Source organism: Malurus melanocephalus, unplaced genomic scaffold (assembly GCF_030028575.1).
Source record: "Malurus melanocephalus ecotype Western Australia unplaced genomic scaffold, MMel_1.1 scaffold_10, whole genome shotgun sequence".
Classification (NCBI taxonomy): domain Eukaryota; kingdom Metazoa; phylum Chordata; class Aves; order Passeriformes; family Maluridae; genus Malurus; species Malurus melanocephalus.
In genome coordinates this window covers 5,149,484-5,166,588 of record NW_026623242.1, presented here as the reverse complement: position 1 = coordinate 5,166,588, position 17,105 = coordinate 5,149,484, and the positions used below count along the sequence as shown (strand labels likewise).

The 17,105-nt window shown below is 39.2% G+C and overlaps 2 protein-coding genes across 2 annotated transcripts in view; both read left to right on the top strand.

Moving 5' to 3' along the window:
• The first annotated feature begins 4,370 nt into the window (after positions 1-4,370).
• Positions 4,371-12,592, top strand: CCDC107 (coiled-coil domain containing 107). Its single transcript, XM_057377994.1, has 6 exons — positions 4,371-4,593; positions 7,365-7,570; positions 8,711-8,777; positions 10,039-10,129; positions 11,209-11,318; positions 11,914-12,592. Exons 1-6 carry the CDS (start codon positions 4,425-4,427, stop codon positions 12,207-12,209), a joined length of 939 nt encoding a protein of 312 aa, XP_057233977.1. The 5' UTR covers positions 4,371-4,424; the 3' UTR covers positions 12,210-12,592.
• A 2,667-nt stretch (positions 12,593-15,259) lies between these two features.
• Positions 15,260-17,105, top strand: part of CAPS2 (calcyphosine 2) — a 28,825-nt gene continuing 26,979 nt past the window's right edge. The window contains 1 exon segment of the mRNA XM_057377982.1: positions 15,260-15,337. Within this exon segment, the coding sequence (XP_057233965.1) occupies positions 15,260-15,337 (78 nt within the window).

Sequence of the window (17,105 nt, the reverse complement as noted above, 5' to 3'; positions counted from 1 at the left end):
TTCCCTTCTGCTCAGTCAGAGGACTGAAAACGGGTGGATTACAGCCTATTACACATATCCATGATGCCTGGGAACCTGTAAAATTACATTTAATTTTGTCCTCAAATCATCAACTTCTCCACAGAGTATTGTTCCTAGTATTGAGGAGAGAAGGTCTCACCTTGTCTTACTAGGTTCAGCTGAATAAAAGGGGTGGATCTGCTGAGTTTCCTTATYCTGTTCACAGGATTAGGCAGTTGCAAGATTTCTTGACCTTCCAGACCTGTCAGAATGTAACATTCTGACATGCATTGCTGCTGCTATTAGCCAGTGTCACCTCAGGGCAGAAAACAGATTATGTGAAAGGACAGCAGTGGTATTGAATTTCCACAAGAATTATTCTTTAAGAAACCATTTTGTATTTATTAAAAGATAAAGTATCTTAAAATTATTTTGTAATAATAGGCTGTAAACAGTTTCACAGTTAACAGAGGAGGCCATTAGTATTATGACTGGACTGCAGATAGTTTTACTATAATTTTGAAGTGATCTGGCTGATTACTCCTGTGAACTTACGTGTGAATGCTTTGGCACTGCATGTATTTAGCCTAATGAGTGTTACCTGCCATAATTAAGATGATTTACAATTTCTTACACTTTGCATATCTATTTTTTCTTAGGAGATTCTTCCTATACCTCCTGCACATGACTAACCAACCTGTATTGAATTCAGGTAAAAATGTTTAGTTCTATACCTAGAACATGTGGATGATCATACATTCCACTTCTGGAAAGCATGCAGACATAGTAGCTTTACTCAGTATCTCAGTAACTCTGCAGTAGGAAGGGTATAGGCCTCAGACTGACAAACTGATTTACAAAGGCCCACAAGTTCTGTCTCTTCAATTATAACTGAAAGAAACAGTTGCGTTCATCAAACAAAACCTTTTTTTGAAAAGGATCCTAATGTTTAATGTGGTGTTACCTGAATATTGGGTTAAGGACTAAGCATTTCAGGGACCTTTACGTAACAGCTTCACATACATTTTTTGAGATTTCAGTGTTGTGTCTCTCTTAACAGGTCTACACAGCCTAATCATTTATGAATTATAGATTTTACCCATTTTCAGTTYTGGGTCCAAGCTTTCAAAAATATGATTGCTCCTGGATTGTGCATGGTCTTTGATTATCAGTCCTGATGACAGAGGTACTTTTATATGTTCATGGTGTTTAACCCATGTATCCTGCTTATTTTTTCCAGTGATTTGTTTCCTTTGGAATTTTCCTTGAAATATTGCCTGAAATGCATGAACATTTTGATATGACTTAAGTATGTATGTATGTATGACAGGAAAGGACCAAGCAATAAAGGGAAAGAAAGTTTAGATGTGAACATCATTCCAAAAGAAATGTGCAAAACCCTTCAGAATTCTATGTAGACAAGGTTAAATTGCAATTATTAAAATACAAAAACTACATTGCTAGGTAACTTTTCATAATTTACTGTGCCACAGAACAAAAAGAAAAATAATTTCCTAAGAGACTGTTTAGTTCTAGCCTTCTAAAGATCTAYTGCCAAATAAACAGCAAAATTTAAATCTTCCAGCCTCGCTTTTGGCTTTGTTACAGGCAGAACTAGGGACAGGAAACAAGAATTAACACTTGTGGAGAAATAAGTGAGAAAGGACATAAAAAAAAGCTGCAAGGAAAATGCTTGGTAAATTATTCTGGTAACTTTTAGTGTTTTAATTTCACAATCCAAAATCTTCTAAAAAAGAATCTCACAACTACCATTGTGTCTGGAAACAGTTTCTCCATAAGTAAACTGCACAGTATTTTCATCTGTAATTTACACAGAGACCAGTCTAAGCATCTTTGAACACTGAGATAAGAAATTTAAGAGCTGCTTTTACTAGATAAGCTCTACTTGACATTAAATTTATCATGTTATAGATCAGTGAAATATTATGTGTTTGCTCACAGATGAAACCAATTCTAGTGTAAAGCTTATTTTTTAAACATGGGAATGAATAAATCAACTTAAAATATTAAGTGTTCAAAATAAACCTTTAATTTCTCAGTAGCAATAAGTGTCTCAGAATTACCACTAAGAAATCAGAAATATATCATAAATGTTGTTTATTAGCTTTTTTAATATTTTTTTTTACAAGAACTGTAAAGCATACAGTTACAAATTTACTTTGGCTGGATTTTCTCCTTCTGTCAACATTTTAACTAAGGAATACCCACAGACATTCTGCAATTACTGTGATTACTTCGAGGAACAAACTGCATGGCTTGGTAACTGGAGAACTAGAAAATATTATTTTATAAAGTTCATGTAGTACTGAGGCACTGCAATGAGAACTGAGGCTTTCAGTGARGTCAGTATTGTGGACATGAAGAGCAAATTATTGTACAAGATACTGAGGTAAGCCGGTGCTGGTGTAGTGCAGTGCAGTCATTGCTTGTTGCTACCATCTGTGCATCTCTGTATTACTTACAGCTGCTACTGATTTATCTGGTAGGCACTAACCAGGACATTTCATTGAAGATAACTCTTACTTGAATGTAACAACCACAAACCTTAGAATAGTTCTGCACCATGAAAATTAAGAATCCAACCGCACCATACCAATTTAATGGCATCAGCAACATCAAATACTTCATGACTTCCAATGCAAGCATTCTGTCCAATAGATGTGAAATTAGGATGGCACTGATGTTTCTCACTTAATTATGTGTTAAGCTCAAAAATGCATTCATTTGTCTATGCCCTTGCAGTTGCCAGAGCTGCATGCCATCTGCAAAACATGAAAGGTGAAATAGTTGTGCAATGTTAAGTTACAACAAAATCTAAAACAATCAGATAAAASCAGTCAGCAATAAAGCAGATTGATACCAAATGGAGTTTCATAAAGAAGTACTTTCCCTTGTTTAGGCAAGTACCTGTGTTTTATTTTAATTGACYTTTTGTACTGCAGCACAGAAATATGAACTGATTTTATTAGACAAGTTTTTCCTCCCTTCACTGTTGAAAATTAACTTTATAAGAGCACTTGCTAACAACAGAAAAGATGTTTGAAATGCAGTTTCGTCTTCAGGCAAGGAATTGCTGGCACATTAAACAGGAAACTTTTTGGGTTTTTGTTGTTGAACAGGTCATTAAGGATTTCAATTTGATACATGAAAAATAATTCAAAGTAAAAATGCACAGATACTGTGCATTCAATAGTACAAATATATCGAGCATTTTTAAGAGAGCCTCTGGAAACAAGTATTTACTCCTTCTATGATAAAGCTTTAAATACACATCAGGGTGTTTTACRAAGGTGGCTTCATGAGGTAAATGTCCCAGTTCTTGGCCAGTAACTCATTCTACTACCTCTTACTTCTTTGCAGCTGATTAATGAATATGAACGATGTTCTGTAATTTGTCTTCCAGTTGTGACTGTTTTCCAACAAGTTTACCATTAAAGTACCTAATTTTATATTTTGATGGAAGATGCTTTATTGCCTAGGTTTACTGCTGTTGATACATCAGTTTACTCTTAATTTCTATGTGGACTTTATAATTAACTCCACTGACTGCTGATACTCATTCCTCTCTAATGCCTTTAGTTTTTTCTAACCATACTTTCAGTCGTAACTTTTCCTGGTTTCCCTGCTCTTGAGTATTTAAAACTGCATGTGGTGTCTTCTGCAAACTTCATCACTTCCAAAATCACACAGGCCCCACTTTATTTGCCAATCMAGCTTAAAAACCACCCAAGCAAAGGACAACCTTTGCCGAATACATGCGTGTTCCCAAGCGTGTTCAGGATGTTCATTCTTCAGCTGCACAGGCTAACATGTTYATCTTGTGGCACAAAGCGGACTAAGCATCAAACATCTGCCTTTTCTATATCTGCTTCATTTTTATTTAATCTTTTCCATCAAAAATTGTCACTTATCACGAGAAATACGCTGCAGCCCCTCTAGTGCAGTTCACATGCTTGCTTTTGCTGGAGAGCCTGGCTGCCGGGGGTCAGCGGCGCTGCCGAGGGCGGGAGGAGCGCGGCGGTTCCTGCGGGCGGGGGTGCTACGGGGCGGGACCCGTGGGGCTGTGGGGCGGGGGCTGTGGGCCTGTGGGGCTGTGGGGCCGGGCCTGTGGGGCTGTGGGGCGGGGCCTGTGGGGCCGGGCCTGTGGGCCTGTGGGGCCRGGCCTGTGGGGCTGTGGGGCGGGGCCTGTGGGGCCGGGCCTGTGGGCCTGTGGGGCCRGGCCTGTGGGGCTGTGGGGCGGGGCCTGTGGGGCCGGGCCTGTGGGGCTGTGGGGCTGTGGGGCCGTGGGGCCGTGGGGCCGGGCCCCTGGGGCTGCGCCGTGCCGCGGGGCGCCGCCGGGGGTCGCTGTGGCGGCTGCGCGGGGCGCGGCCCGGCCGCGGGAAGGCGGCGCGCAGGCGGCGGCCATGGCTCTGTCGGCCGTGCAGCAGGTGTTGGTCTCGGCCGTGCTGGTGCTCTGCATCTTCGTCGTCATGCCCAGGATGTTYGGGGGAGGAGGCGGCGGGCGGACCGGCCGGTCTCCGCGGGGCGGCAAGGCCGGCCCGGGCCATTACGATCCCCGTCAGCACGGCAGAGGTAGGAGCCGTGGCGATGCCGCGCCCGGGGTTCCGTGCGGGAGCCGCCCCGGGCTCAGGCGGGCTCGAAGGGAACCTCGGGAGCCGAGAGGGATGTGTCCTGGTCCGGCGGAGGCTCCGTGTGTCGTACACGGGCTGTTGACGGGGAGGCCTGGTCACAGCGCTTCGAGCTGGCCTGTGTGCGTTTTAAAACAGCCCAACACCCCCACCCCATGCGGTGTTCTGCTGTTCTGCTTCTCTAATGCTTTGAGTTTTGGCTGTGTAGTTTTAGCGAAACTACTGCTTAAGTGCAGGAAACACCCAGTAACTGGAAGTATATCATATGGGTGCAGTGTGACGACCAGTGCGCGCAGGGGCACAATCGGACAGATGAGGAGCCGGGAGGTGTCACAAGGRAAAACTCAAGTGCAATAAGGAAGCCAAATGTTATTGTTTATAAATATATGCACAGCGTCTTAAAAATCTGTCTGCTGGTGTATTAAAAAAGAGTCTACGATATTTATTTAGAAAAGGTATCAATGAATGGACTACAGAGTTTACTGCTTGTAGGAGCTTAACCGGTATGTTAAGCCATGACAGTGCCTGTCACGATTTAGCTCAGGGTCCAGAGGCCCACCTTTGTTTTTGACAATCACAAAAAGCCTGCTTTTGTGAAGAAGCTCTGTGATTCGTAGATGATGCCCTTCCAAGGCCTTTCAAACCAAGAGATAGCTAGTTGCTGTAATCTTTCTCCCTGGCAGCCAGAAAAATCAAGGCTTGAGCTGCTACCATGTTCTTCCCAACTGCTGTCAAACTTTCTGTGCTTCATAAGCTCTCACCTGGCCTGTTCTGCTTGATTATTTTTAATTTACGTGGTAGCTGTATATTTCCWATAGTTCAAATTATTTTAAAACCAAATCCCAAAAACAAGGCAACACTTCACATGCCTGTGACTCAACTGTAAGTACTGGCCCAGCACTGAGTAAAACAAATTTTAGACAGATTCCTTATTCTCACTTTTCTAGATGATTCTTTTTTTTCTGCTTGGCTAGTAGCTCACCTTGCTGTTTTTTGTGTGGGATAAACTTGGTGCTGGACACTGGTCTCCACYGGGATTCCTCCTCTCTACCCAGAAATTGTTTCCCTTGCCACATTCTTATTTGTATGATTTGTGTTTTAGTAAAACTTCTCATTTACATTAAAAATAAACAGAACTTAAAATAGGGGAAAAGGTGAGTGTAAACATAAAACTAGGAATCAATATGAAACACTGCGAGAGGAGGAAAAATGTATAACAGATAAAATGTAGTTTCCAGATTAGTTGGTGTACTTTTAGTAAGTCTAAACCCACTTGTCCAGAAAGGAGAAGGCCTGCCTGAATTTGTATTGAATGATGAAGGTAGCTTGAGTTCTGATTGTATCAGTCTCGGGCATTTAGTTTTTATGTAACTGTCCAATTCTGTTTCAAGTTCCAGTGAGCAAACATGCAGATAAAAGGTGCGTGTTGTGTTGCAGACTGATCAATTACACGTGGAAGAGCTTGCAGTCATGCCTGGCATGACTTCACTTTTGATGTCACAGTAAAGGCTGCTCCTCTCTAAGGTYGTCCCTGGAGGTCTGAAAAGCTTTTCTGGCTAACTCATTTTAGACAATACTAAAATATTTTTTGAGATCTCTTATCAAAGTACCAGTTTAGATTAGCAGAATTAGAGTAATTTTTTTTTCTCTTCTAGTTGGCAGAAGCTGTAGCCAAATAATTGTTTCACTGGGAGGTGTAACTTACATTAATTTTTTCTCTATCTGATTGTGGCTGTTCTTTGCGCACTTGAGTTATGGTCCTGTGAGTTCCTGAAATGCCACTTTTACAGTATTAATTGACAAGAAGAGATTTGCATAATGGTCTTTTTTTGGGGGGAGTTTTTATACCTATACTCAGTTCTGATATGTTAAGTTTGTGAGTCTAGGCAGCCAGTTTAGACATCAGTGTAAAACTTCGCAATCCCTCAGGCACCAGCTGTCTGCCCCTACATGCATCCACAATCTTTAGCTGATGTGCATGTCCCACAAACGCTTGATTTAACTATCAAATAACCTGTTACCTAAGTTGAAYGATGACACTGGCTGTTTTTCCATCTGCTCCATGTTCTGGCAGGCAAATTATATGGGAAAATATTTTTGACTTCCAAGAATGCATCTTTTGGCTATTGTGTAATGTGTAATCTTTCCTTGCTAAATATTGAGTTGCAGAGGTACAGTACTTTTAAGACTCTGTGAATATCCATGTAAAATTGCATTTACTGTTTAAATAATAAAAGCAGCAGCATAACATGTGTCTTTCAACAAAACCTTTTTTTTTTCTGGGACCAGACAATTTAATTTGTAACTAACTTAGTTCTTTTGATGCAAAGGAAAAACTATTAATGACTGTTTTCCACATTTTCATTAGTTTCTCTGAGTCTGCTTTAATTTCGAGATTTAAATTGTTTCTTGTTACACCTATCTTTCTCTGGTTTCCTGAGCATTTGCCAGTATTGCTATGAAGGAAGAAACTTAAAATTTGTGTATTAAAGAAACCAAGCTGGGTTTGAGAATTTTTGCTGCCTAGATTTAACTGTGCATCCTGTTAATGTAAGAATAATTTTTAATTCTTTTCTTGGATGTGGGGTTGCCCACACTGTCTTAGAAGAGTGATGAACAAAGATGATTATGCAAGAAGAAAACAATTTAATTTCAGTTGTGGACTTCTAATTTCATTTCTTACTTTGTTGTCTTTCCCTCAATTTAATTTTTAAGGTAGTCCTCAGACAGTTTATCAAGTTCACCGGAATCCAGGAAATTTTGATGGTAATACTTACCAGAGTATTCAACAGATGAGAAATGCAATGGAAAAAGAGATAAAAAGTGAGAGAACAAGAGGAAATGGTAGAGAGTTAGCATTCACCCTCATGCCGTTGTATGCTCTTGGAGTTGGAATGTTTGCAGCATATAAACTTCTTAAGGTAAGCCATAGGAAAAGCATTAAATTATTGTAGTTAGGAGGAAATGTAACTTCTTGGTATGTTTGTTTGATTTTCCAGTTCTGAATCCATGTATATGGTTGTTCAAAAGCCATTTCTTGCTCTGTTTGACTTCGAATGTGAAGTCYATAGTTAAAATCTTAGTGTGTCTAATCCTTCCTTAAGATGGCATTCCTTCTGGTTTAAGTATTTTAGATACTTGAARAAGTGAGAATCTTACCCACCCTGCAGTCTCAAATGAGAATCTGAGAACCTAAACAGTGCTGCTATGTGAGTCTGTAACCTAAGTCTCATCAGTGTTTCACTCCCTTTTCATTGTTCAGAATGAGGTTGAGAATGGGAAGGAGATGGATTTGCACTACATGCAGAGCAATGGTTCTTAGATTAGCAGTTAGATAGAATAGTGAGTAGACTTGACATTTTATTTGGACTTGTCATTTGATCATGCAGCTTCACCATACAGGCTTATTCAAGTAAAATGGAGAACACGTGATCAGTTGTTTTTTAAAAGGAATCAGTCTTGATATGTATTATTTATAGTAAGAGGTACTTCAGGACTTTCAGTGCTGAGAGTGCACCTGGAATATTGTTGCTTGCTTTCAGGAGAAATAAAAATGAACAGGAACAGGACTGGAGACAACATCCTCATTTCTCTAGTCATTTCTCTAGTATGAGAAAAATACCACAGCTTAGCAAAATGAGCATAAAAGCTGCCCAGCTTAGTATAAGATTTAAAAATAATGAAAACCATATTTTAGTTGTTACAATTCTTGACACTTGGGCRTGTGGGATTGAAATGTAAATATTTTTATGGTATCTTTATTACTTTTAAGAAATAAATTCTATCAGTTAATGATAGGAGACAGGATCCAATAACCTAGAAGGTTTCTTCTGTTCCTTTTCGAAATAGCAACCACTTTCTTTTACAGCTTTTGCCAGTCATGTTGTCATTGCTTAAAATCGAAAGTGTTAGATTAAGACAGGAAGGATGCATCAGAGAATAAAAGTTTCATTTATGTAGCAAATTTTCATTGTTGCTGTTTACTTTCTCTAAAGCTATAAACACAGTTTTTAGTACACAAATAGTGATGAAGTCATTTAACTTGATTGTATTTTTTAAAGATGAAGTCACATGAAGAAAGTCACTCCAAAAAGGAAAAAAGTACAGAAGACAAGGCAAAGGAAACAGGTAAGATACTAATTCAGAATGCATATGTTCAACAAAAATGCATATTTCCTACTGGAAGAAAGCTACGTATTTTCACTGATGCAATCTGGCTAAATGAAAACAATCTTTTGAGTTACTAAGAACAGTTACGAATCTACAAAAATGCACTTTGTTATTCAATATATTTGAAACACTTGTTTGAGGTCTGTTTAAATTCTCCAGAGATAATGCTCTTTAAAACAGCTATAGTAATTTAGTAGGATTCTCTGTCTTTTAAATGTCTGATGTTTTTCTCACTTAAGATGTGTTCAGCTTACCTCAATTTAAATAGGATATMATACCTAAAAATAGAGTATTTATAAAGAATCTGGTTTAGAATTGAACTGTAGTGATTTAGAATTGAACTATAGTGGAACAGTATGGCTAAACAATTGTAGAGATTACTTATGATTTCTAGGCCAAATGAGAAACCTGTCAAAACCATTAAATGTTCATAAAAAGAGACAGAATAAATTTATACCCTCATTTTCTTCATCATAGAGTGTATTCTTGACTGACTAATTCAGTATTCTGCACACGCAGAGACAAAAACGTTTTTTGGAGAAAAAGTTACCAACATCAAAGTTGAGCTGTTTTCATACATCTTCCTCCCTTGTATAGACATATTTTTAGTGAATTAAAACGACTACCAGCATCTTTAAGTGTCTGTACACCAGATCTGTAATCATGTTCAGCAGTGATTTGCAACACTGCCTACTTATCTTCCTTGTGTGTTGCATTCTTCTTTTGTCACAGATYAATCATGTTTTAGGAGTTACTCCTCTTGATTCTAGTGCCTTGAATGTTAAATATATTTGTAAGGTGTGAGCAGACAAACACATGAAAGCATATTAAGTATAAATACAGTACTTACATTTCAGGAAGTCTTGGAACTGCATAGTTTTTGAGACTGAGAAAGTGAGCTCCACATTTCTGCTCAGTTTCTACAAAAGTGTCCTCTGTTTTGGGCACTGTTGGTGATAGGTTACTGGGTGGCAAGGACTTCTGTTCACGCATAGTAAGGTGTCTGTTCTTACCCCTGGCACTCCCTTTTCATATTATAAAATTTTATAGATGAAAGAAAATTCCTGGTTTTGAATCTGTCCAACCAAAAAAATAAATTAATATCCTAATGATATTGCAAAAAACAATTCTTACAATGTTCTTTTTCTCCTGCTCCCCCTCTCCCCCCCRCCTCCCTCTTTTTTTTTGTTTTGTTTTTGCTTGGGCTTGTTTTTGTTAGAACATCAGCTTTTAGAACTGGAGCAACACCTAGCACAGACAGAGAAAATGTTAAATTCTTTACTGACTCAGTTGGATCCACTTTCAAACTGGTGAGTGTTTTTAAAAAATCTCAGTGTTGTTTCCTGTAAATTGAAATTCGCCAAAATGTTAACCAAGAGTTCTTTGAATTAGCATTATATGTAGGAAGGTAACAGTTTCATCAAACTTCATTAATTACTATTTTTCTGTAGGTTTATGCTGGTAATACCAATTCTGCCATTTGTGAACTTTTCCACAGACGCCTCCCATCTCTTGTTCACCACACATAAATGCAAAAGGCTTATGGTCRTGTTACTGTGGCTTAGCAAGATGAACTTTAATATTGACCAAGGARACTAATACTGAAAATATTTTTAAATGCAGCAGCATTTGAAAACCCTTGTGGGAATTAGATTTTTGCACGCAAAGTGTGTTTCTTCTTTAGATGTAATTAGAAGAAAACAGTTATCAAGGTRTAGCTGGTTATTTTTGTGTTTTGAAGTGAATCTGTAAAGTGTGTGTATTTCAGTGAAATAGAACTTTGCTATTATAGCGTGACAAGGGAATCAGTAATATAAAAATTCTTTGTAGTTTTAGAAAAGTTCTGCTCTTAATAAGCTAGAGCCTTACTCAGCTACTAGAAATAAAAATATCCATGCAGGTAATTTTGTAGACTGACATTCTTCATGAAACACAGGTTAAACATGTAGAATTTTCTGATTGTTTCTGTAGAGTACTTCTCAACTTGATATGTGCTGAAACTATTAAGCAGTAAATCCACTGGCCAATTTGCTTAACAAATTTCTACTAGTGATGAGGAGGAAAGTGAAAAAACCCTGAATTATATGAGAAAAGCCTTTAATTTCTAGAATTCTGTATTAGGTAGGCATCGTTGTACTACAAATAACAGTACTTTGGATAATTATTACACTACATTACTGTGGCCATTGGGGCTCAAGTGTTAAGAGTTCAGTGATGCRATGGGCTCCTCATTACTCAAGAGATAGTTCTCAAAGAAAAGACCTGAACATCTCACAAACTTAGCTATGGTATTTGTGAACAATAAGAAATATTGCACAAAGTGTATTATTATCAAGCACTCCTTTCTAAGATAATCTTTCAGCTGTCAACATTTGTCTTTTTTTTCTAGTGTCAATGCTTTAGCTTGTGAGCAGAAAGATGAAATAATGRCACAGCTCCAATCAATTAGGCGACTGATGAAAGAAAGTGGATTGGATAAATCAGAAAACAAGATGAAAGGTACTTTAATTTTCAGACAAATAGATAACTAAGTAGTTTATATTTTGAATGAATACATCTTACTATAATAATGTTCAACTTCTGCACCATAGGTAGTTTGTGTGGAATTAGTTTTATTCTGGAGGAATAGCATTATTCTTGTTTGAGATATATCCAGTATCAAATTTGATACATCATCACTTAAGAATAGCTGCTAAAGACATTGAACTGGGATGGACCACATAGTCACATTCTGGTTTGATAAAACAGGCTTTTAGACTGTCAGTTCCTAAGCAGGCTGTTAGTACTGGACTAACTTTAGGCTAAGGATTTCCATATGGGGACCTCCAAGGCCATGGCTAGTGCTTGCATAAAAAACTAAACAGCAAATTGTACATTAGTTTCAACTGGAGACTTCCAAGAGCTGCATAGTAGCACAAGAGGAATCTTAAATATTAAGAATAGCTCATTAGAAATTTTGAGATTTTTTGGATTATTCGATTCTTTATAAAAGAAAAAAAAAAAACTACAAAAAATACTCTTCTTCTAAACTGACCCTGAAATTTAGAGCCTGTCCAGTAAACTTTCTTTTTGGTTACTTTTTGTGAATTTTAAGATCTTGGACACATTTGTAATGAGAAACTTGAAGATCTCATTCAGTCATTTGCTGAACATTCTCAAGAGAAAGATGACAACAGAGAAGATACAGAAGATGACTGTAATGAAGATTTGCTTGAGAATATTGATATTGATTACAAAATAGAAGAGCATGAATTACATGATGAATGTGAAATACATCAGTTGGAGCCAGATGTTATAGAAGATGAAGAAATGATAAGCAAAGATGCTGCTGAATCAGAAGAGATGGGACTGAGGAGACGCAATAGATACGAAAGGAATCTGCATATGTAAAACTTCCAAAGCTTATGAATTCTTTTTATAATGTTGTATGCACTTTAAACTGTTTGAAATGAAGTTATGTGCACTGCTATATGCTTTAAAAAGAGGGATGAAATACTGCCTTTGCTTGTATCTATGACAATTCTGTAACTGACTTCAGTGGCAGCAGAATTTTACTCAGGATGTTTACATATTTTTTCTATTTATTTTTCCCTATAAAAATATTTCTGTAYTCTGTATATAATGCACTGTAATTATATCTGATGCTTCACTAAAATATTAGAATATCTTCTAATTGAGACTATACAGAAATGTTTCATAATTGTTTTGTTACTAGTAAGCATTATGCTACTTGAACTGTGACTTTCTTGGGTGTATTAAAGAGCATGCACTGATGAATTCAGCTCTGTGTAAAATTTTTGAGGGTGTGAAAAGCAGTATGGGTTAAGTCCTTCAGATTCATTCATAGTTAAGTTTCTTTATTTGAAGAGAGAAATTTAGCCATGACTCTATATGAATATAATTATGTCTGAATTTGCAGTCTCTTGAGTAATGATGTAGTTTTGTATGTCAGTTTAATCCCTAATATATTACATTGTATCACTTAATTTCTTTCCCACTTGTCACTGGCTAAACGCAGCTGTCTGGCAACTGATTGATACCCCTTAGTACTGTATCTCTGTTTCACATTTATTTTAATACAATAGAATTTGGCCTTTTGGTTCATAGTAATACCCTTTTTTTTACATCAGAATTAACAGATGTATTGCTATGTACCGTTCAAGAACTGTGGGGAAGGGGATCTTTTTTCAATACACTATGCCAACTTGATAGTGGCCTTTTTAGGTCAGTATTAGGAAAAGCATTTATTTTCCCTTGCCAGAATAATTTTTGTTTACACCTTCCTTTTTGTACTCATTTTTTGTTTACCCAATGCACACACTTATTATTCTGTCAGCCTTTAATGACAGGAATTGCATTAGAGGTACATCCAACAGTACTGCACTGTTAATTTTTCTGTTTTATAATTGCATGGCTTTTAAGTAGGCCAGTTATGATGCCTGAACTCTTCTGCCATCCTCCTTACAGGAAAATAGCACGTGGATTTGTTTTTATAGAGGAAATGTACTGTACTTAAAGGGACTAAATTTATTATTGTGCCACTCACTAAAACAGAATGAATTGTTCATTCTGGTGTAGAAACATGGTGTGTTTGGTTCTAAAACTGGATCACAGAGGCTTGGAAGTAGCAGCATCCAGAAATACATCCTTAGCGTCAGTGTGTTAGTAGTTTTGCACTAAGTGAGATTTTGCCTAACTTTGGAAAATTGACTGACTACAAAGCCAGGGTTTCTCAAGAGGTGACAGATTTTTTTTTTTCCCCAAAACAGAATGGATGAATCAGAACTAGTACGTGGATACAATTTGATTTTTAAAAATACCTGATGTAGGTTTGGTCATTCAGGACAACTGGAACTGTTTGAAAAAAATCTTAATTGCATAGAGGCTTTTCTCTGAAATAAAGTGAACTGAAATTTCAAAGTCATTGGTCAGAGGGAATGATGGAGTGGGAGCCAGGCGTACAGCGCTGCCGAGGTGTTTGCAGGGTGCAGGTCAGACCTGCTGCCTTCCAGGCACTGGTGCCGCTGTCCTTTGTCGCAGCGTTTCCCCCCTGGGGCAGTGTTTGAATCATCACTGCTGTGGCTTTATCTCCACGAGTCTTCGGATGCTGTTGGCACTTGAACCCCTCRTCCGAAAGGCTCTGTGCTCCTCTGGTGATCGCTGTGTTTCTGGAGCAGGGCTAAAAGCACACCGTGAGCCCTTTCGCCGCAGTTTCGAAGTCGCTGATTCCGGCTGCTGGGGTTTGCCGAGGGCAGAATCAGTGTGATGTGTAATCAGGGTGATCAGCCTGGCGAGGCTGCGGGGGCCGCAGGACGGGACGGCCTGGCCCCGGCAGGGTATTTCCTTAGGAGCGATCGGGAATTTCGCTTCCCCGCTCCGCCCAGCGCACCTTGCCAAGCTGTGGTTGCGAGGCCTGCCTCGGATTGGCCCCTCCGCGCCGCTGTACCCGGCAAGTCCCGGCCCAGGCGGCGCGCCAGGCGGGCAGGTGGGGCGGGCACCGTGGAGACAGAGCGGGCCCGTGCGCCCTGGGAGAGCTCCGGTGAGACACAGCCCCTGCCTGCGAAAATGCATCATTTCCGTGGAGCTGCTGAGCTCACAATGTTTATTCCGCCTCTCAGAGCATTGCTGTTTGATAAAAGTAATCTCAGCGTGTGAACCATTACCATTGGGTACGATAATGAGCCCTCAGGTGGGAGGGAGGATGCTCCATTGCAGCCGAGGCTTGCGGCCGTGCGCCGGTGCTCTCCGTGCCCTGGGGAGGSAGGGCTGTGCGGGTGGCGAGTGCTGTGTGCCCAGCTCCGAGCCGGCCAGCCAGCCCTGCTCCTGCTCGGGAAAGGAGAGGGTGCTTGCGAGTGGAAACTGCTCAGTGCGGCCGGCCTTTGTTTTGAAAATGGAGTGTCTGATTGCTGGGAACTACACGACGGGCTTTTGGTTCAAATCTGGCTGGGTGGAAGGAGAAGCCAGGAGAGCAGGAATACTTGGTGGAATGTCACCCTGGAGCTCTCACAGCCTGGCCGTGTGCCGGGTGGGCCATTACGTCTTGCTGAAAATACCAGTTCCCAGGGCACTGAGTGATGGAGAGCCAAGCAGCAGCTGCAAGTGAAGAGTACAAAAGGTCTGATGTTGCCAAGGGGTAGCAAATTAATAATACTGGAATGAGAAAGTATCGATAAGTATAAGGGAAAGAGGAAGTTAAGCTTGAGGCAAAAACATAAATTAGAGTTGGAATCTGGTTAAGCATTTGCAATAAAGGACTGAAATTAGGAGGTGATGAAAAAAAGAAACCAACAGCATTTCATAGCTTGCTGAAGACAATACCAAAATTCTTTCTAATGCAGTGACTTTTTTCCCCCCGGAAGTACTTAGATAAAAAATACATGCTTTTCTCAATAGTATTTTCTGTTTTTTCAGTTTGTTCTGAAAGCTGTCATTGAATTTGCATGGATTCGGAAGTTAAAGGAGATGCTGCATCCCCTCTAAGGAAGGCTGAGTTGTCGTKGAGGGGGAAGAAATGTCAGGTGGTCAGTGGAAGGCATGTGATTGTTTTCCTTCTTTACATTTTTAAATAATTTTAATCATATTTCAGATGGTTTTTTAGTTTGGGGTTAGAAACGTTTCTATAGAGAAGACATCTTTTAAAGAAATCCTTTTTGCAAGAAAAGGATGTTTTAGTATGACAGCATTTCAAATAAGGGCAAGAAATTCCAGTGTAAACAGCTATCCTAAAATAACTGTTACTCTAAGTTCTTAATTGGAATGTGGGAAATTTAAGAATGCATTCCTACTTGGCAATTAAGAGCAATAGAGGCTTGAACCTGTACAGTGTGCTGTTTCAGGCTGTTGGTGAAACTGGTAACAGGTGTGTCTGTTTTTGTTTTTAAAGACAGCAATAAAACAATAAAGCAGCCCCCAAAATACAATTTGAAAAGGCATAATTTTAGATTGACATGAAAAATGTATCTTAGCACTCTCTGTTCTATATGAAGAGGAATTTTGTCTTCCAGGTATTCCTAACAGTCTATGCTTTGAGGTAAGGTAGGTATGCAGTCCTCACAAGATCATTAGAGCAGAAACTTTAGGGCTAACTTTTGAAAGTCCCTACAAATACAATCTTGGATTCTGAAAGCCATTATTTTTCTTACTGCTAAGGTAAATATTAATATTGTTAGCAGTTAGCAGTTGATTTTTCTCACAGATGCTGTATACTTTATGTCCATGAACTAAAGTTAATTGCTCAGCCCCCCAGCACCTATTTAACTTCCTTATTTATTGCATGACCCCATTAGGAATTCTTGGAGTTTGACTGCCAAGTTGCTGTTCTTTTCAGTTTGATTTGGAATGAAAAAGGACCTTTTGTAAATGATAACAACATCAATGTATAATGTTGCTGTTAATATTTTAATCAGGTTTTTGAAAATTAAATACCTGTGCACAACAAGAACGTTTGGGGCATTTAGTGTAGCCTGTAAAAGAAAAGAAATGTAATTTTTTCTCTAATTTCTCATCCCCCCCCTTTTTTTTTTCTTTCTCGTGCAACTGAGTTTCCAAATTTAGAATCCCTAAGCCACATGATTCTTGGTAGTTTGAGACATAATTCTTAAATTAAAATTAGGTTGAAACCATGTGCTTCACCCCAATATTCACTATGTTTTTTGTTTGCTTTCTTCCCGATTTCTTGACTTCTAGAAAAGGGATTATATTAAGGCTTAATTATGTCTTCACCACAGTTGAAATGGTACAGAAAAAAGATAAATGTGAGATTTAATGCGTTGTTTTTGATGCCTTGACGGTTTTACTTAAGTGACCACATGGTGGCGGTGACCATTGCCAGCGGAGAACTCTTAAACGTGGATACCTGTACTCGCGTTCTGAAGTCACTAGAGGGTAGTGATGGCGAATTTCTGTTCCGGGAGCAGCTACAAGAGAGCATGGCAAGAAAGCAGTTACAGTTTTGTGGTTGCTCTCTCATCGTGAGAGATGTTCAGGCACTGCTGGAAATAGGATTCTGCTCAGTTCAGGCTGTGATGCTGAGATTTGTGAGCTCAAAAGTGTGAAAACAAAAATGTTGGCTCTGGTTTTGAACGTTCCCAAGCTTTTTTTTTTTTTTTTCGGATTGGGCGGCCAGTTCGGTGAATTGTTACTTTGTGCTCGCCACAAGCACCCTTCCCTTTTGCTGCTAGCTGTTTGCAGAAAGCCATAGGGGGTAGAGGAAGCTCTAGTTTGAGTATTTTTTTTCTTGCCATGTTCTTGCTCAGTTGAGTTTGGAGATATGTGTGGTATGCAGCC